This window comes from Cucurbita pepo, chromosome 10 (genome assembly GCF_057944985.1).
Source record: "Cucurbita pepo subsp. pepo isolate OVF chromosome 10, ASM5794498v1, whole genome shotgun sequence".
NCBI classification, from domain to species: domain Eukaryota; kingdom Viridiplantae; phylum Streptophyta; class Magnoliopsida; order Cucurbitales; family Cucurbitaceae; genus Cucurbita; species Cucurbita pepo.
The window spans coordinates 6,112,693-6,133,998 of record NC_141807.1 but is presented as its reverse complement, the minus strand read 5'-3'; the positions used below and the strand labels follow the sequence as shown (position 1 = coordinate 6,133,998).

The 21,306-nt window shown below is 38.5% G+C and overlaps 1 protein-coding gene across 1 annotated transcript; it reads right to left on the bottom strand.

Annotated features, from left to right (window-relative positions):
- Positions 1-2,200: 2,200 nt before the first annotated feature.
- LOC111804424 (RNA binding (RRM/RBD/RNP motifs) family protein) lies at positions 2,201-6,487 on the bottom strand. Its single transcript, XM_023689226.2, has 8 exons — positions 6,371-6,487; positions 6,155-6,264; positions 5,855-5,930; positions 4,396-4,467; positions 4,244-4,309; positions 3,606-3,946; positions 3,162-3,285; positions 2,201-2,495 (listed from the first exon to the last, which is right to left on the bottom strand). Exons 1-8 carry the CDS (start codon positions 6,374-6,376, stop codon positions 2,475-2,477), a joined length of 816 nt encoding a protein of 271 aa, XP_023544994.1. The 5' UTR covers positions 6,377-6,487; the 3' UTR covers positions 2,201-2,474.
- Positions 6,488-21,306: the final 14,819 nt, after the last annotated feature.

Sequence of the window (21,306 nt, the reverse complement as noted above, 5' to 3'; positions counted from 1 at the left end):
GGTCCATGTGGCTTGATTTGAAGAAAAAATTTCACACTTTGTTGGCTCCATGTGCATTTACCATTTTTCCAATCTGCTTTTAAAAAATTTAGTTTAGGTTAGATATATAGTTTTGGTCTTGAATTATAATTGAGTGTGTAAAATTTTAACAATCGCCTTTTAAGTTAAGTTATAAGTTGAGTGTAGTTCCCCCTCGAACAAAGTGTGTCTCCCTTTAATCGAGGCTCGACTCCTTTTCTTTTGGAGTCTTAGCCATGTCAATAGAATCCAATGTCGAACAAAAGTTCAAGGCACGACTAAGTTTAGGGCATGACTCTAATACTAGCTTAGATGAACACGACTTTCCACAATGGTATGATATTGTCCACTTTAAGCATAAACTCTTATGGCTTTGCTTTGGACTTCCATTTTTATGTTCATACCTAATAGTCTATTGGATCTAAATATCATCTAATAAGTTTGTAATTTACACTTTAAAATTTATTTATGCATTATAATTTGATTTTGAACATAAAATGCGTTATGGATGTTTAATTTGATTTTGACATAAATTTTTATGTCTAATACGACTGGTACAGCTAAGCTTTACACTTTTGAACGTGGTTTGTGGCAGAGGGATGTGGAGAAGTTTATTTATAATTAGAATATTTCGTAATGTGGAATTTGTTCCTATCTAACGGAATGCTATTGGATCAAATGACAAATGAGAAAAAGCCGAAATGTTTGTTGCTATCTATTACAATAACGAATTATTGGTCTAACTGATCGATCTTTATGTGGTTTAGGTTGGGTTATAGATTGAGTTGGATTGAAAAAAATGGAAAAAATTATGGGGTTGGATTGGTTTATGTCTTTAATTTGTCAAAGAATATATATTTATTTACAATTTAATTATATATACATATTTTTATTTTTATTTAATTATTTATCTTTCATTGACATTTACAAATAATTTTTAATCCTATGGAAGGTAATTTTTTAAAATATATATTCAAATTGAGGGGTTAATTAGTGTGTGAAAATAAATAAATATTTTAAGAATTAACTAAACTATCTGAATTATCCAACCCAAAAATTTATGGTTGGGTTGGATTAGGTTGAGTTCATTATTTAATAAGAATTGATTAAAATGATTTTTTTTTTAACCTGAACAATTAGGCTTGGTCTAAAAAAATATTCAGTCCACGAACATCCATAATGTCAAGTCTCGGGGTCTTTAGTGCCTAGCTTTATCGGCTCTTTTCAATCTATCGAACCTTGTACGTCCATCTCATATATGGATTAAATCTCTCTCAACAAATTTTCTTATTAGCGACCACTCTACAATTTCTCTAATAGGCTCTATAATGTCAACTATTGGACGTTGGTGTCTAATAAGTTTGCTATTAAGTGTCACTCTAGAAATCTAGATGGAACTTGAGGGTTGGTTGGTATGACCCACTGGGTTCCCCTCTTGGTCACGATTAGAGGTATCCAAAATTTTATTATGACTGGTACCTTGATAGCGGTTTTAATGCAACACATGACTTAGAGTTTGACACGATTCATCTGTTGAGTTCATAGCGAGCTTGAGACAACCTTATCAAATTTTCTTTTTTGATAGGCAGCTTGACATAGTATGCATCTTTGCATCCTCTTGTGTCCAGTCAGCTACGTTTGGACACGATTCATCTGCCCTCCTTTTCTTCGTCTTCCTCCTCACCTCCTTTGTCGCCCACCAGTGGCAACGACGACGACGCCAACAACTCCAGCAAGACCCTTTCCCCCACCTCTAATGTCCGCTTCAAACCGCCCAACCCATCGTCAAGACCGCGTACCTCATTCTCATCTTCTTTGCCATCTTCATCTCCAAAGCTTCCACCCACTTCCTCTAATGGAATGGACAATTCCTCGTCTTTGGGACTTAAATTTAATGTTTGAGGGAAAAAAAAAACAGCCTTCTAAGGTTTTCTTTATTATAAGATACAGATTCATGAATTAAATTCAATACTTTTAAGATTTGTTATCAGTTTTTTTATTAGACATCAAAAAAAATTTAATATTAAACATTTATGAGTACAAACGTTATAGAATGTAGCGTTGAGTCGTATTGAATTATAACTCTATTTTTTGACCCGACCACAAATGAATCAAACAATCCTACCCGAAAGGCAACGAGCGATCAAGCTGAACCACGAACTTGATACTCCCAAACAAATAATAAGACAAACCATAATTGGATCTTCTTTACATTTCCATAAACCAATCTTACAAATGCAAAACTGTCATCAGCCAAACACACCCTTGCAATCAAAGAATATGAACAATATAATAAGAATAATACTAAAATAACCACATAAAGATAGAAAATAAATAAATGGAGCAGTCCTCAAGAATAAATAGCATGAAGAAAATACAATTTAAGAAACTCATTTCAATCCCCCACAAGCACAGCCAATCCATGTGATGACTTTCCTGAAGCCTAAGTTTTAAGCTCAGGCAGCAACTGGGTGTCCCTGCACGTTTGAAAAACAAAGGATAGAGAGTAAACTTCATGATTCAATATATTATTTACGTTCGTTACTTTTCTTGGTTGGTTATTTCCGTTATATTGTACGACTCGAAATAGCCGAACTTGGGTTTTTCGGCAGAGGCTTTTGAACAAGAATGAAATGAGGTTTCTGAGAGCTTTTTCTTATTGGGAACTATTCATTCTTGGGTATGGATTTGGCAAATTACTTGCATTTTCTTTCAAGACTTTAAACAGCCTAGGTTCTTTGAAGGAGACATGAACAAAATGAGGTTTTGATAGCTCTCTCTTATTTGGGGAAATTTTCCTTTCTGGGCATGGTTTTGGTTTAATCTATTTGAAGCTACAGAATCCGCTGCATCAAGAAGTTAGGTCCACTATGAACAAGAAGTTATATTCACCAAGGACATTAACCAACATTGAAAGAATTACTTGGTTGATTCTATAATAGCAGAGAAATGATTGGAAATTGAGTTTAAAAAACAGAAAACTAGAAGAAAATATATATATTTGAGTAACTAATTTATAAAAACTGTAGTCTACGATTGTTCTTAGGTACAGATGTGCTAAATTAAGGTACTTACAGCAAGGAAATTTTCCTAAGAATCATGAGTTTTAAGTCATCATAGAGAAAAGGGTTTCATAGACGCACCTTTGAGGTTAAGTTCGACATAGCCAAATGGAATTTCTCTCTGGTTTTTGTACCTGCTGCCTGCCCTGCTTTTGCAACCTTGCCAAAAGCACCGTTTAGCCAAGCAGCACCCGACGTCACATACCTGCTCGACACCAAGATGGAGTGAAACAATTAAGTCACTTCTGTCTATTGTCATAACTGCTTTATTTAGAATGAATAGTAGAACCATTGTAATTTATTTGAACGGTAGAAATATATGACTATATCAGTTTAAAGTTCTCGAGAAATCGAAACACTAGGGAGTTGTTTGGGAGAAGTTTTAGAAAACTAATTTTCGGCTTTCTTGCGAGGTGTGAAGAATGTTTGAGTTCTAAATTTTTGAATATAGCAGAAGGCAAGTAAAAATTGCATAGGGGATAAGTTAATGCCAACTAAAGTTTCCTCAAGAATCATGATGCATACTTGCTTGTTTTGACAGCAGATCCTGTATCATTGATTTTCCTCTCAGCTGCGAAGATTGCAGCCATTGTTTTATCTGAAACATGAAGCTTTTGATCTACAGACTTGACTTTCTCGTTAACCACCGAAATCCCAACTGTCAATTTCTCTGTGAGCCCAACCTTTCTGTCAAAGGATAATACCTTTGCAGATGCACTAGCTGTTAACTGATGTTTTTCATCAAATGCTTTTGCCTTGTTCATGGCATCTTGTCCAATTGCTGAACCTTTAGCAAGCACACTTGCAACTACTTCTTGTGCTCTATTAACATACATTCTTCCACTGCTAGGCTGGCTCGCAGAATCCTGTAAACACGAGATTTTAGATGGGAAAAAAGAAACGATGCCTCACCATCCACTTGTATAGTTAAAAAAGGCAAGGAAATCAAGATCCCATAGTTCCCCTAGTTAGTGAGCTTCATGATGGCATGCATTAAATGGAGCTTTATTTTAAGAAACTCTGAACACAGAAACAATAAACATGTCCTACACTTTTTCATTTGATGAAACTCCCCAGCCTTGGTTTATCATTAATAGCACATCAACGTGAAGGAAAATGTTGCTCAAATACTTGATATTCATTGAGGGTATCAACATATTTACCTCGATGCTCGGAAAATTATTTTCTGTAGGAGTGAGAGGTGCAGCATTGTCCACAGCCCGTACTTCCTGCAAACATAGAGAATTTAAAGTATTGGATATAGAACAAACAGCTCGACAGACCTGGAAATATATTCGAACACAAAAAATAATACCTGCATTTCTCTTCTCGGTACATAATTTTCTGCAGGAGATATGCTCACTATCTGATCTACAATTGTTGCACCCTGCGTGGCAAAAAAAATAAATAATATAAATTGTTTATAGTGGCTTATGGCATCCGCGAGATATGGAGAAGAAAAGGTATATTTCCATTACTGCATGAAGAAAAGTCCAAATAATTCCATTATTGCGTAAAGAAATGATCATGCGGAGAAAAGCTATTAACTTCCTTCTTTTTCTATAAATATGTCCATTTAGTACTACTTCTCACCGATGCTTTTATTCGTAACAAAAAGTAAAAGCAATGCAGATGTTTATAAACTTCTGTTCATAAAGTTCAGTCTAATAGTTTCATGTAAAGAAATGATCATGCAGAAAAAAGCTACTAACTTCCTTCTTTTTCTATAAACACGTTCATTTAGTACTACTTCTCACCAATGCTTTTATTCTTAACAAAAAGTAAAAGCAAGGCAGATGTTTATAAACTTCTGTTTATAAAGTTCGGTCTAATAGTTTCATTTCAACCATTACACCAATCTCTTCTTTTTTTTCTCTTTCCATCCTTTCTTTCCTCGATCTGTTTTTCACTCCAAAATTATGGACTTCTAAAAAGTGATACGAAATAAAAATTAACCCAAAAATCCATCATAGTTCTTAAAAAATAAAAATAAAAACTTTTCCAAAACCTCTATAAACATTAGTTTGCTAACTCATCTCCGGTTCTTTTTTTCTTGTTTTTTTTTTTTTTAATTTTTATTTTTTATAATTATTATTAGAAAGGATGGGGTATGCTCAGAAAGACAAAATGCAAACACAGGGTGGCTTCTATGAAGAAATCGTATATTAGCTCATACGAAACTTCTGCTGTTATGTTTTAGGTTACCTGTAGAAAATCTTCTTCTAAAAAACTTGAATATCTTTAACATAAAATGTATTTCCCAAAAAAATAACGAGATTCTTCTCATATTCACTTCTCAATTCAATCAAACCTAATGGCAAGAAAATGAAGGAAAGAAACTTAAAAGGACAAAGAACCAACTGGACACTAAGGGCAAGTGTGGGAGTGATTTTGAAAGAGTTAAATCACTTCTGCCATTATCAAATTCACTCCAAAATATGGTTTTAATGATTCAAAATCTATATTAATTATATGAAAAATTCTTTTAAAAGAGTAAAATCAAACATGATTTTGAACAACTAAAGATGTATTTCGAAGTGATTTTGAAAATTGCAAAAGTAAATTAACCATTTCAAAATAAACATGCCCTAACAACCTTCCTTAAATAAACCTTCCTTAAATAAGAAGGTAAACATAACTAAATTTAGACCCACATGAACCAAACTTCAACTAGACGCATTTTCAAATTCATTGTAAAAGGGTTAACAAGTTCAACAAACGCATCACTAGAACTGACTTCGTGGATACGAAAGAGAATCAAGGCGATGAAATACCGATAACAACAAGGCAATTTCAAGAGCTTTGGGATCTCTAAATGTCACGAACGCAGTCTTCGATTGCCCCTGCTCACTGCACCGACAAGAAAATATTTAACAAAAAAAAAAAAAAAAAAAAATCAGGGGAAAACCACAAAACTCTCGTGCTAATAATTGCTCACTATTTTTTCTCGGATGCCAAACAGTACGAAATCTAAAATAAATCAGCCGCATAGAAAAGGAAATCGATCAATCACACACATCATAACTTTTCCACTTTTTGCAGTTCTGTTCACAGTAACACAGTCAATCACCTACCATTGGATTTCTACGTGCTCAATCTCTCCAGAAAAGGAGAAGAACTCATGAATCTCCCTCTCAGTAGCTAGATCCGACACGTTCCTGGCTTGAACCGTCCGCGTCTGAGACTGAGCAGAAGAAATCAAGATCAAAACCAAACGAAAATTGAAGTTGATTACCGAAATCAGAGAGAAAAAGTGGAAGAACAGTAGTGAAAATTCAAGGATCCGTTACCTGCATGGCGAATAATCGAAGAACTCGGCGATTTCTTGTAGAGAGAGAAAGTAGAGAGAAACTTGCAGAGATGGGAGCTTAGAGGGAATTTGAAAGCAGTTTCTCCAGATAGCGTGAGAGGACAACTAGTATTCCACGAATCTTCACTTTCCAATTTTGCCCCTCTGATTTTAATTATTTTACCTTTTTTTATTTAGTTATTTATTGTGAATTTTTAGATTTTAAATTTTGAAAATTAAATTTATAAATCTAATTTTTTTCAAAATTATAATTTGATTTTTAAACAAATTTTAAATTTATATTGAAAAAAATGATTATCTTTTAAATTTATAAAAAAAAATTGAATAAGACTAAAAGGTTATAAAAGACATTTTCCAAATTTTGAATTTTTAGAAAATTAAATTTTTAACAATTTATTTATTTATTTTATTTATTTTATTTATTTATTAATTTTAAGAAATTATTGTAAAAAAAATTGTGAGAAAATTATTTTGAAAATATGTTTAGATGTGTATTTTTTTTAAATGAAAATTATTATTATTATTATTTTAGCAATATTTTAATATTTTTCTTCATAAATTTGACATTTGTTAAGGTAAAAAAAAAGTCAAATGTTTAACTTTATGACTTAATTGTTTAATAATGTTTTAGTTAATATAAAATTTTAAAATTAATTTGGAACTTTACTTAGAATGACTTTAATAAAAATTACTTAAAAAAGACTTTTTTAAATACTTAAAAACTCTTTGACAAAATTATAATTTAATTAAAAAAAAAGAATTTAAAAATGCATAATTTAATTCAAGTTGTTTATTATAATTAAAAAGAGAGAAAGTGAGAAGGAAAGAATGAAATGGCAGAATGGTAAATAAAGAACAATGAGGAGGGCAGGAGAGGGATATGGGAAATTCGTTTCTTGGTCAACGAGATAACTTTGACCGCCGAATAAGACCTTGTTTGGACTGCGCTGCTCCTTAAAACCGGAATAGTACAGATTTTGAATTTTCCACTTCCCACGTTCTTTCCAATCATTTTCTTTTTTAAAAAAAAATTATATATATATATATATATATATTTTTTTTTTTTTTTAATTATTATTATTATTATTATTTTATATATTTAAGTGATTTTTTTCGACACTACCACTTTTAATATATGTGGCAGACTATAAATATTGTCTGTCTAAGCTTTTTTGGTCATTTTCATTTGAAGCTACTTACTCGTTAGTATAAGTTGGTACATTCCTTTCCATCTTTATGGTTCTAATATTGCATATTTTGACTATGTTCGAGATGTCTAACTGAAACATTTGACCTTCTGTAGCAAAATAATTTTCATGCATATACTAGCATTGAGTAGCTTACTAAACTATAGCTTCCTATTCACAGTAGTACCAACCTTGCTAAATCTAAGCATTATCAGTACATCATTTACATTTACATTCTATGCAAGGTAAATCATAGGATATTCTACATTATAATAAACATAGAATTAAGCCAACCATAATGCAGTCAACAATAATATAGTTCATGATGTCATTTTCATTCATGGATTACATTTGATAATAGTCAAGTAGTAACAACATATGCAGTCAATGACATTTATTTTTCTTATCTTATGCATGACATACCTGACGGTGACGGGACATCAACGGTTGGACTATGGAACATGTCAGGCCTACCTCGTAGGCTAATTTACAGAATCTATAATTTGGAGCTCTGATACCAACTGAGTTATTCCAACAATTTGATTGTGATATCGAAAGGGAGGTGGATTGAGAAATCCCACATCGATTGGATGGGGGAATGGGAGCTAGTGTGGACGCTGGGTGTCACAACCTAACTATGAAGAGAGTAGGCTGTGACTTTCACGTTGCGACAAGAGAAGCAGCGACCCTCAAGTGACTCCTATCCAACCACACAAGGGCCTAGACGAGTGTCATGATGCGATCGAAGAGAACGGTGCATCATCTAACTCACTACACATAGTGGGCATTGAAGACAAGTCGAGACATAAGCAAGATAGAGAAATCGAATAGACAAGAGGGGCAAAGATAGGCTTGTTGAAGGGTCGAGTAGGGTCCCGAGCCTTAACCTAGAAAATTGAGGTTCCGGAAGCTTTTTGGTCATGCGGTTCTGGAGTTAAGTCCGTACATATGAGATATGAATGCTCGCCAAATTTGGTGTCAATCGAACACTAGATTGACGCTCCATGACATCGTATGACCGTTCGCCAAAATCATGTCCATGCCTCATGGATTAAAAATTGTTCAAAATGAAATATAAGGGTACCATGGTGTCAGCTTTCCACCACCCTTGGGCCCTGTTACCTAAATGAGCTACCATGTGGCACATACATGCGTCACAACGAGGGCGAGCAAGTCGAGGTTTTGGAAGGTTTTCGGTCATGCGGTTCTGGAGTTAAGTTCATAGATATGAAATATGAATGCTCATCAAATTTCGTGTCAATCGGACACCATACTGACGCTCCATGACACCGTATGACCATTCGCCAGAATCATGTCTATGCCTGAAGAATTAAAAATGGCACAAAATGTACTATAGGGGGTACCATGGTGTCAGCTCTCCGCCACCCCCAGGCCCCTGTTGCTTAAGCGAGCTATCCTGTGGCACATACGTGTGTCACAACGAGGGCGAGCAAGTCGAGGTTCCGAAAGGTTTTCGGTCATGCGGTTCTCGAGTTAAGTCCATACATATGAGATAATATGAATGCTCGCCAAATTTGGTGTCAATCAGACACCAGATTGATGCTCCATGACACCGTATGACCGTTCGCCAAAATCATGTCTATGTCTGATGGATTAAAAATGGCTCAAAATGTACTATAGGGGTACCATGGTGTCATGTCTCCACCACCCCTGGGCCCTGTTGCCTAAGCGAGCTACCTTGTGGCACATACGTGTGTCACAACGAGGGTGAGCAAGTCGAGGTTCCGAAAGGTTTTCAGTCATGCGATTTTGGAGTTAAGTCCGTACAAATGAGATATGAATGTTCGTGAAATTTGGTGTCAATTAGACCCCAGATAGACGCTCCATGACACCGTATGACCGTTCGCCAAAATCATGATTATGCCAGATGGATTAAAAATGGCTCAAAATGTGCTATAGGGGTACCATGGTGTCAACTCTCTGCCACTCCTAGGCCCTGTTGCTTAAGCGAGCTATCCTATGGCACATACGTGTGTCACAACGAGGGCGAGCAAGTTGAGGTTCTAAAAGCTTTTTAGTCATGCGGTTCTGGAGTTAAGTCCATACATATGAGATATGAATGCTCGCCAAATTTGGTGTCAATCAGACACCAGATTGATGCTCCATGACACCGTATAACCGTTCGCCAAAATCATGTCTATGTCTGATGGATTAAAAATGGCTCAAAATGTACTATAGGGGTACCATGGTATCATGTCTCCACCACCCCTAGGCCTTGTTGCCTAAGCGAGCTATCCTGTGGCACATACGTGTGTCACAACGAGGGTGAGCAAGTCGAGGTTCCAAAAGGTTTTCGGTCATGCGATTCTAGAGTTTAGTCCGTACATATGAGATATGAATGTTCGCCAAATTTGGTGTCAATCGGACACCAGATTGAAGCTCCATGACATCGTATGACCGTTCGCCAAAATCATGTTTATGCCTGATGGATTAAAAATGGCTCAAAATGTACTATAGGGGTGTCATGGTGTCAACTCTCCACCACCCTTGGGCCCTGTTGCCTAAGCGAGCTACCCTGTGGCACATACGTGCATCACAACGAGGGCGAGCAAGTCGAGGTTCCGAAAGGTTTTCGGTCATGCGGTTCTGGAGTTAAATCCGTATAGATGAGATATGAATGCTCGCAAAATTTGGTGTCAATCGGACACCAGATTGAAGCTCCATGACACCGTATGACCGTTCGCCAAAATCATGTATATGCCTAGTGGATTAAAAATGGCTCAAAATGTACTATAGGGTACCATGGTGTCAGGTCTCCACCACCCCTAGGCCCTGTTGCCTAAGCGAGCTACCCTGTGGCACATACGTGTGTCACAACGAGGGTGAGCAAGTCGAGGTTCCGAAAGGTTTTCGGTCAAGCGATTCTAGAGTTTAGTCCGTACATATGAGATATGAATGTTCGCAAAATTTGGTGTCAATCGGACACCAGATTGAAGCTCCATGACACCGTATGACCGTTCGCCAAAATCATGTATATGCCTAGTGGATTAAAAATGGCTCAAAATGTACTATAGGGTACCATGGTGTGAGTTCTCCACCACCCCTAGGCCCTGTTGCCTAAGCGAGCTATCCTGTGGCACAAACGTGTGTCACAACGTGGGTGAGAAAGTCAAGATTCTAGAAGGTTTTTTGTCATGGGGTTTTGGAGTTAAGTCCGTACATATGAGATATGAATGTTCAAAATGTACTATAAGGGTACCATGGTGTCAGGTCTCCACCACCCCTGGCCCCTGTTGCCTAAGCGAGCTACCTTGTGGCACATACGTGTGTCGCAACGAGGGCGAGGAAGTCGAGGTTCTGGAAGGTTTTCGGTCATGCGGTTCTAGAGTTAAGTCCGTACATATGAGATATGAATGCTCGCCAAATTTGGTGTCAATCGGACACTAGATTGACGCTCCATGACACCGTATGACCGTTCGCCAAAATCATATCTATGCCTGATGGATTAAAAATGGCTCAAAATGTACTGTAGGGGTACCATGGTGTCAGGTCTCCACCACCCCTGGGCCCTGTTGCCTAAACGAGCTACCCTGTGGCACATTCGTGTGTCACAACGAGGGTGAGCAAGTCGAGGTTCCGAAAGGTTTTCGGTCATGCGATTCTAGAGTTAAGTCCGTACATATGAGATATGAATGTTCGCCAAATTTGGTGTCAATCGGACACCAGATTGAAGCTCCATGACATCGTATGACCGTTCGCCAAAATCATGTTTATACCTGATGGATTAAAAATGGCTCAAAATGTACTATAGGGGTGCCATGGTGTCAGCTCTCCACCAACCTTGGGCCCTGTTGCCTAAGCGAGCTACCTTGTGGCACATACGTGCATCACAACGAGGGCGAGCAAGTCGAGGTTCCGAAAGGTTTTCGGTCATGCGGTTCTGGAGTTAAATCCGTATAGATGAGATATGAATGCTCGCCAAATTTTGTGTCAATCGGACACCAGATTGAAGCTCCATGACACCGTATGACCGTTCGCCAAAATCATGTCTATGCCTAGTGGATTAAAAATGGCTCAAAATGTACTATAGGGTACCATGGTGTGAGGTCTCCACCACCCCTAGGCCCTATTGCCTAAGCGAGCTATCCTGCGGCACTTACGTGTGTCACAACGAGGGTGAGAAAGTCGAGATTCTAGAAGGTTTTTGGTCATGCGGTTTTGGAGTTAAGTCCGTACATATGAGATATGAATATTCAAAATGTACTATAGGGGTACCATGGTGTCAGGTCTCCACCACCCCTAGCCCCTGTTGCCTAAGCGAGCTACCTTGTGGCACATACGTGTGTCGCAACGAGGGCGAGGAAGTCGAGGTTCTGGAAGGTTTTCGGTCATGAGGTTCTAGAGTTAAGTCCGTACATATGAGATATGAATGCTCGCCAAATTTGGTGTCAATCGGACACTAGATTGAAGCTCCATGACACCGTTTGACCGTTCGCCAAAATCATATCTATGCCTGATGGATTAAAAATGGCTCAAAATGTACTGTAGGGGTACAATGGTGTCACGTCTCCACCACCCCTGGGCCCTGTTGCCTAAGCGAGCTACCCTGTGGCACATACGTGTGTCACAACGAGGGTGAGCAAGTCGAGGTTCCGAAAGGTTTTCGGTCATGCGATTCTAGAGTTTAGTCCGTACATATGAGATATGAATGTTCGCCAAATTTGGTGTCAATCGGACACCAGATTGAAGCTCCATGACATCGTATGACCGTTCGCCAAAATCATGTTTATGCCTGATGGATTAAAAATGGCTCAAAATGTACTATAGGGGTGCCATGGTGTCAACTCTCCACCACCCTTGGGCCCTGTTGCCTAAGCGAGCTACCCTGTGGCACATACGTGCATCACAACGAGGGCGAGCAAGTCGAGGTTCCGAAAGGTTTTCGGTCATGCGGTTCTGGAGTTAAATCCGTATAGATGAGATATGAATGCTCGCCAAATTTGGTGTCAATCGGACACCAGATTGAAGCTCCATGACACCGTATGACCGTTCGCCAAAATCATGTATATGCCTAGTGGATTAAAAATGGCTCAAAATGTACTATAGGGTACCATGGTGTCAGGTCTCCACCACCCCTAGGCCCTGTTGCCTAAGCGAGCTATCCTGTGGCACATACGTGTGTCACAACGAGGGTGAGAAAGTCGAGATTCTAGAAGGTTTTTGGTCATGGGGTTTTGGAGTTAAGTCCGTACATATGAGATATGAATGTTCAAAATGTACTATAAGGGTACCATGGTGTCAGGTCTCCACCACCCCTGGCCCCTGTTGCCTAAGCGAGCTACCTTGTGGCACATATGTGTGTCGCAACGAGGGCGAGCAAGTCGAGGTTCTGGAAAGTTTTCGGTCATGCGGTTCTAGAGTTAAGTCCGTACATATGAGATATGAATGCTCGCCAAATTTGGTGTCAATCGGACACTAGATTGACGCTCCATGACACCGTATGACCGTTCGCCAAAATCATATCTATGCCTGATGGATTAAAAATGGCTCAAAATGTACTGTAGGTGTACCATGGTGTCAGGTCTCCACCACCCCTGGGCCCTGTTGCCTAAGCGAGCTACCCTGTGGCACATACGTGTGTCACAATGAGGGTGAGCAAGTCGAGGTTCCGAAAGGTTTTCGGTCATGCGATTCTGGAGTTAAGTCCGTACATATGAGATATGAATGTTCGCCAAATTTGGTGTCAATCGGACACCAGATTGAAGCTCCATGACATCATATGACCGTTCGCCAAAATCATGTTTATGCCTGATGGATTAAAAATGGCTCAAAATGTACTATAGGGGTGCCATGGTGTCAGCTCTCCACCACCCTTGGGCCCTGTTGCCTAAGCGAGCTACACTGTGGCAAATACGTGCATCACAACGAGGGCGAGCAAGTTGAGGTTCCGAAAGGTTTTCGGTCATGCGGTTCTGGAGTTAAATCCGTATAGATGAGATATGAATGCTCGCAAAATTTGGTGTCAATCGGACACCAGATTGAAGCTCCATGACACCGTATGACCGTTCGTCAAAATCATGTCTATGCCTAGTGGATTAAAAATGGCTCAAAATGTACTATAGGGTACCATGGTGTCAGGTCTCCACCACCCCTAGGCCCTGTTGCCTAAGCGAGCTATCCTGTGGCACATACGTGTGTCACAACGAGGGTGAGAAAGTCGAGATTCTAGAAGGTTTTTGGTCATGCGGTTTTGGAGTTAAGTCCGTACATATGAGATATGAATGTTCAAAATGTACTATAGGGGTACCATGGTGTCAGGTCTCCACCACCCCTGGCCCCTGTTGCCTAAGTGAGCTACCCCTATGGCACATACGTGTGTCGCAACGAGGGCGAGCAAGTCGAGGTTCTGGAAGGTTTTCAGTCATGTGGTTCTAGAGTTAAGTCCGTAGATATGAGATATGAATGCTCGCCAAATTTGGTGTCAATCAGACACTAGATTGACGATCCATGACACCGTATGACCGTTCGCCAAAATCATGTCTATGTCTGATGGATCAAAAATGGCTCAAAATGTACTATAGGGGTACCATGGTCTCATGTCTCCACCACCCCTGGGCCCTGTTGCCTAAGCGAGCTACCCTGTGGCACATACGTGTGTCACAACGAGGGTGAGCAAGTCGAGGTTCCGAAAGGTTTTCGGTCATGCGATTCTAGAGTTAAGTCCGTACATATGAGATATGAATGTTCGCCAAATTTGGTGTCAATCGGACACCAGATTGAAGCTCCATGACATCGTATGACCGTTCGCCAAAATCATGTTTATGCCAGATGGATTAAAAATGGCACAAAATGTACTATAGGGGTGCCATGGTGTCAGCTCTCCACCACCCTTGGGTCCTGTTGCCTAAGCGAGCTACCCTGTGGCACATACGTGCATCACAACGAGGGCGAGCAAGTCGAGGTTCCGAAAGGTTTTCGGTCATGCGGTTCTGGAGTTAAATCCGTATAGATGAGATATGAATGCTCGCCAAATTTTGTGTCAATCGGACACCAGATTGAAGCTCCATGACACCGTATGACCGTTCGCCAAAATCATGTCTATGCCTAGTGGATTAAAAATGGCTCAAAATGTACTATAGGGTACCATGGTGTGAGGTCTCCACCACCCTTGGACCCTGTTGCCTAAGCGAGCTATCCTGTGGCACATACGTGTGTCACAACGAGGGTGAGAAAATCGAGATTCTAGAAGGTTTTTGGTCATGTGGTTTTGGAGTTAAGTCCGTACATATGAGATATGAATGTTCAAAATGTACTATAGGGGTACCATGGTGTCAGGTCTCCACCACCCCTGGACCCTGTTGCCTAAACGAGCTACCTTGTGGCACATACGTGTGTCGCAACGAGGGCGAGCAAGTCGAGGTTCTTGAAGGTTTTTGGTCATGCGGTTCTAGAGTTAAGTCCGTACATATGAGATATGAATGCTCGCCAAATTTGGTGTCAATCGGACACTAGATTGACGCTCCATGACACCGTATGACCGTTCGCCAAAATCATATCTATGCCTGATGGATTAAAAATGGCTCAAAATGTACTGTAGGGGTACCATGGTGTCACGTCTCCACCACCCCTGGGCCCTGTTGCCTAAGCGAGCTACCCTGTGGCACATACGTGTGTCACAACGAGGGTGAGCAAGTCGAGGTTCCGAAAGGTTTTCGGTCATGCGATTCTAGAGTTTAGTCCGTACATATGAGATATGAATGTTCGCCAAATTTGGTGTCAATCGGACACCAGATTGAAGCTCCATGACATCGTATGACCGTTCGCCAAAATCATGTTTATGCCTAATGGATTAAAAATGGCTCAAAATGTACTATAGGGGTGCCATGGTGTCAACTCTCCACCACCCTTGGGCCCTGTTGCCTAAGCGAGCTACCCTGTGGCACATACGTGCATCACAACGAGGGCGAGCAAGTCGAGGTTCCGAAAGGTTTTCGGTCATGCGGTTCTGGAGTTAAATCCGTATAGATGAGATATGAATGCTCGCAAAATTTGGTGTCAATCGGACACCAGATTGAAGCTCCATGACACCGTATGACCGTTCGCCAAAATCATGTATATGCCTAGTGGATTAAAAATGGCTCAAAATGTACTATAGGGTACCATGGTGTCAGGTCTCCACCACCCCTAGGCCCTGTTGCCTAAGCGAGCTACCCTGTGGCACATACGTGTGTCACAACGAGGGTGAGCAAGTCGAGGTTCCGAAAGGTTTTCGGTCAAGCGATTCTAGAGTTTAGTCCGTACATATGAGATATGAATGTTCGCAAAATTTGGTGTCAATCGGACACCAGATTGAAGCTCCATGACACCGTATGACCGTTCGCCAAAATCATGTATATGCCTAGTGGATTAAAAATGGCTCAAAATGTACTATAGGGTACCATGGTGTGAGGTCTCCACCACCCTTGGACCCTGTTGCCTAAGCGAGCTATCCTGTGGCACATACGTGTGTCACAACGAGGGTGAGAAAATCGAGATTCTAGAAGGTTTTTGGTCATGTGGTTTTGGAGTTAAGTCCGTACATATGAGATATGAATGTTCAAAATGTACTATAGGGGTACCATGGTGTCAGGTCTCCACCACCCCTGGACCCTGTTGCCTAAACGAGCTACCTTGTGGCACATACGTGTGTCGCAACGAGGGCGAGCAAGTCGAGGTTCTTGAAGGTTTTTGGTCATGCGGTTCTAGAGTTAAGTCCGTACATATGAGATATGAATGCTCGCCAAATTTGGTGTCAATCGGACACTAGATTGACGCTCCATGACACCGTATGACCGTTCGCCAAAATCATATCTATGCCTGATGGATTAAAAATGGCTCAAAATGTACTGTAGGGGTACCATGGTGTCACGTCTCCACCACCCCTGGGCCCTGTTGCCTAAGCGAGCTACCCTGTGGCACATACGTGTGTCACAACGAGGGTGAGCAAGTCGAGGTTCCGAAAGGTTTTCGGTCATGCGATTCTAGAGTTTAGTCCGTACATATGAGATATGAATGTTCGCCAAATTTGGTGTCAATCGGACACCAGATTGAAGCTCCATGACATCGTATGACCGTTCGCCAAAATCATGTTTATGCCTAATGGATTAAAAATGGCTCAAAATGTACTATAGGGGTGCCATGGTGTCAACTCTCCACCACCCTTGGGCCCTGTTGCCTAAGCGAGCTACCCTGTGGCACATACGTGCATCACAACGAGGGCGAGCAAGTCGAGGTTCCGAAAGGTTTTCGGTCATGCGGTTCTGGAGTTAAATCCGTATAGATGAGATATGAATGCTCGCCAAATTTGGTGTCAATCGGACACCAGATTGAAGCTCCATGACACCGTATGACCGTTCGCCAAAATCATGTCTATGCCTAGTGGATTAAAAATGGCTCAAAATGTACTATAGGGTACCATGGTGTCAGGTCTCCACCACCCCTAGGCCCTGTTGCCTAAGCGAGCTATCCTGTGGCACATACGTGTGTCACAACGAGGGTGAGAAAGTCGAGATTCTAGAAGGTTTTTGGTCATGCGGTTTTGGAGTTAAGTCCGTACATATGAGATATGAATGTTCAAAATGTACTATAGGGGTACCATGGTGTCAGGTCTCCACCACCCCTGGGCCTTGTTGCCTAAGCGAGCTACCTTGTGGCACATACGTGTGTCACAACGAGGGCGAGCAAGTCGAGGTTCTTGAAGGTTTTCGGTCATGCGGTTCTAGAGTTAAGTCCGTACATATGAGATATGAATGCTCGCCAAATTTGGTGTCAATCGGACACTAGATTGACGCTCCATGACACCGTATGATCGTTCGCCAAAATCATATCTATGCCTGATGGATTAAAAATGGCTCAAAATGTACTGTAGGTGTACCATGGTGTCAGGTCTCCACCACCCCTGGGCCCTGTTGCCTAAGCGAGCTACCCTGTGGCACATACGTATGTCACAACGAGGGTGAGCGTGTCGAGACGAGTATTTCGGGCGACTTCCTTTGAAATGGATTTTTTAAGGACAGTATCAGGCGGCACAGGTGTGCCGATATTGCCTCCCAACATGCGTGTCGGAGGTGGCTACATACACTCACTATCCGGTATGGTATCTTTAAATGACATGGCATGGACACGGGAGGGCCAATGCCTCAATATAACTCGGATGGATGGATGTTCGGGACGTCTCGATGAGATGAGCGACACGTGGGCCCGTTCTCGATGGCATGACCGAGCAAGTTGTGATGGTTGATGATACCCTGAGACTCGGGATGGTGTCAAGACATGTGAGCCATGTCGATGGGGATCGAGATGACAAGATGAGAAGCGACATTGCATTGAGAGACCTTGGCCTTGTGTAGAGGCAAGTCGGTTGTGTTGCAGACGATTGAACATGCACGTGCAGACGACATGTGTGGTTGAACACGCTTGGATTTCGCACCAACGATGTTCGATTGGTGAAGACAAACCTTGCCTAAGGTCATATGAAGCCACAAAGTCAGAGTAAAATATATATATGGGGCTTAATTCCCCTTAAGGCTGGTCGTGAGCGTGTCAAGATCACGACGCCGTGTGGTTGAAAAAGTAGGACCATGACACTGGGCCCTAAATGGAGGTGAATTGTGAGATCCCACATCGGTTGGAGAGGGAAACAAAACATTCTTTATAAGGGTGTGAAAATCTCTCTCCCTAGCAGAAGCATTTTAAAAATCTTGAGTTGAACCCCAAAAGAGAAAGCTCTAAGACAATTTCTGCTAGCAATGGGCTTGAGGTATTACATAATGTATTATATAGACCCTCGACACTCGAGCCGTGTTCACAATTAGAGATTAGTTTGCAAACACCTAATCGTCTCCATATAACAAAATAAACATATCATGCATGAAACATATCATCAATAGGTACATAATATTACAATCTAACCGTGAATACCTAGGCATGCATTCATTTTCATTCAATTTTGAGTTCAGTTCTTCAAAATCATAAAAATCGGGTATACATTGAGTCAACATGTTTTTCGTCGAACATATTAGTTCATTTCAATCCTAATTAATAATATAGTACTTCTTATAATATCCTCACATTCTTCAGATACTCGACTTAAATCATCACAAGTCACATGCTCACCAACTTTTACATTAGTTCGTTCCTTAACCACATCTTACTAAGAGAGGTACTGCTATGATACCATTTGGAATGACCCAAGCCCAAGATTCGGATCGGGTCGAAATCAAGATTTGACATCTGATGACCCCAACATTACCCTACATCCCGTGCGACACCGTGACCACTTCCAATATGTCTTATTGATATATGTAGTAACTTTCGTTTCTTTTAAGCCTTCATTAGTCATCCTCTCCTCAAAATCACTCTCATTTGAAAGTGGTCACGGTTCATTCATGTACCCCTCCTCTACTCGAATATCACAAATGCCTTATTAGACGCAATATTCAATCGGGTTAATTTTATAAAATATTTAATACGTCAAAAACCTTTTAATACGATAGTGAAAGTCGAGAAACCTATAAGACCTTTTGTAATTCAAAATGCCTATATACGTTTTAAAATTTAAAGATCTATTAAATACAAATATAAAAATTCAATAATTAAACGTATAATTCAACCTCTCATAGTTTAAAGATAATATAATTATTTTTGAAAATTTAAGAATCTAAATAAAATAATTAAAAACAATTAATTATAAGTTTAATTTTTGATATATTAAACACAATTTGGCTTCATTAAATATCAAATTTAAATTTATATCTAATAAACTAATTCAATTTGGGCATAAAATTAAAATTAAAAGTAATTATCTTTAGATATTTTTAAAATTAAAAAAATTATTAAATAAAATAAAATAAATTAGGAGCTATTAACTATTAATATTATGATTTAAACCAAAAAAATAATGGACAAAAAAAGAACACGTGATGTGCATGTGGAATCTACCTGTCATTTGGCTTTTATTTCATTCTTACCTCCTCTATTCAGCTACCATCGGGTATTTTTGAAACACTATCCAAAATTATTAAATATTTTCTAAACAGAACAATATTTTTTTATATTTATTTTTTAAATTAAAATATATTATTAAAACTTTTGAAAGTTTAAGAGTATTTTTTAGATGAATAAATTTAATTTTTGGATTATAATTTTGAAAGTTTACATTTTGTTTTGTCCAATTCAGCTGATAAATTAGTGTTTGCCACGTGGCATTTTTTTTCCTTTTTAGAAAAATTCATTTAATTTTTTTCTAATTGGTGGTTGGAATGAGCCGAAAAATAAAATGATGCATCAAATATTGTTATTTTTTAATTTGAATTAACAAAAATAGTTACATTATTATTAAAAAAAGGTTGAATAATATTTTGGTTATTTAAATAAATAAATAAATAATGAGTCGAAAAGTCTATTGGTTAAATAGTCAATCATTTAAAGATTTTTTTAATCTATAAATTTGAGGATAATTTTAGGGATTTATATATACAAATAATTTTAATTAATGATTTATGGAAACATAAAATTTAAAATTTAAAAGTCAAATTATTATATTTATTTTCATTTATTGTTTATTACGTCAATATTCTCTTTTAAAAATGACGTGGAATTTACGAGTATTGAAAAAATTTATAAAATATAATTATAATGTGAAGGAAGGGAAGAATACGAAAAAGCTTTATATAACTGGCTACATTAAAAGGTAAAAAAAAAAGAACTTTTTCCTCACTCGATCCTAAATAAATGTTGATTAGACGGTACGGGTGTACATTCAACTTGACAACCCGACAATCCGGTTTGGGTTGGGTTGGGTTGGATTAGCTTTTCAAGTTGGTTTGGGTTCATTTTTCTGAACTCGAACTGACTCGGTTCGGTTTCAAGTTCATGGGACAAAACCCTCAGATTGACCGGAGCCAAATAAAAATATATACGCTCCCTACAAGACTGACATGTCTCTATCAGTGTCATCTATTTCAATCCTCATATTTAATTTTTTTATTATTTATTTTTGTGGAAATCAAATTTCATGCCGGAAAAAATTCATAAATTTATATAATTCTTTTATAAAAATTATAATAAATTTAATAATATTTCATAAATTAATGTTCTACTAATATAATTTTAAAAAATTTAAATTTAAATATTACAAACTTCAAAATAATATTTAATTACTAATAAATAAATAAATAAAATAAATAAAAGGTAGAATTTTCATTCTCTGGCATCTTTAATTTTATTTTATATATATATTTTAATATAGTTTGAAGTTCTTATGAGATATTATGATTAGAATATTCATGGTTGTGATATTTAAAGAATTAAGTTTACTTTTAATTTAAGAAAAAAAAAAGAAAAAAAAAAAGATTACTTGCATCCACAGACTCTTCTTATTGGTCCAAAATATAATTGGAAATTATTAAAAAAAAAAAAAGTATATAAATGTGAAAAGTCAAGAATCAGATGCACCCTTCATATTAAAATATCAATGGGTAAATCCGTAATCACATCCATTATTAGGGTAAAATCGTAATTGCCACTTATATTTTTTCTGATTTTATTTTCATAAAAATAAATATGATTTTTTTTTTTTTTTATAAATAATAGAATAAACTTATTTTAATTGGATATCATTTTTGTTCTGTGCATTAAATTTTTATAAAATCATTAAAAAAAAAAAAATCCATCAATCATTTTAGAGCACCAAAAATGGGTATTGGGAACAAGTTTGAGACCCATCAGA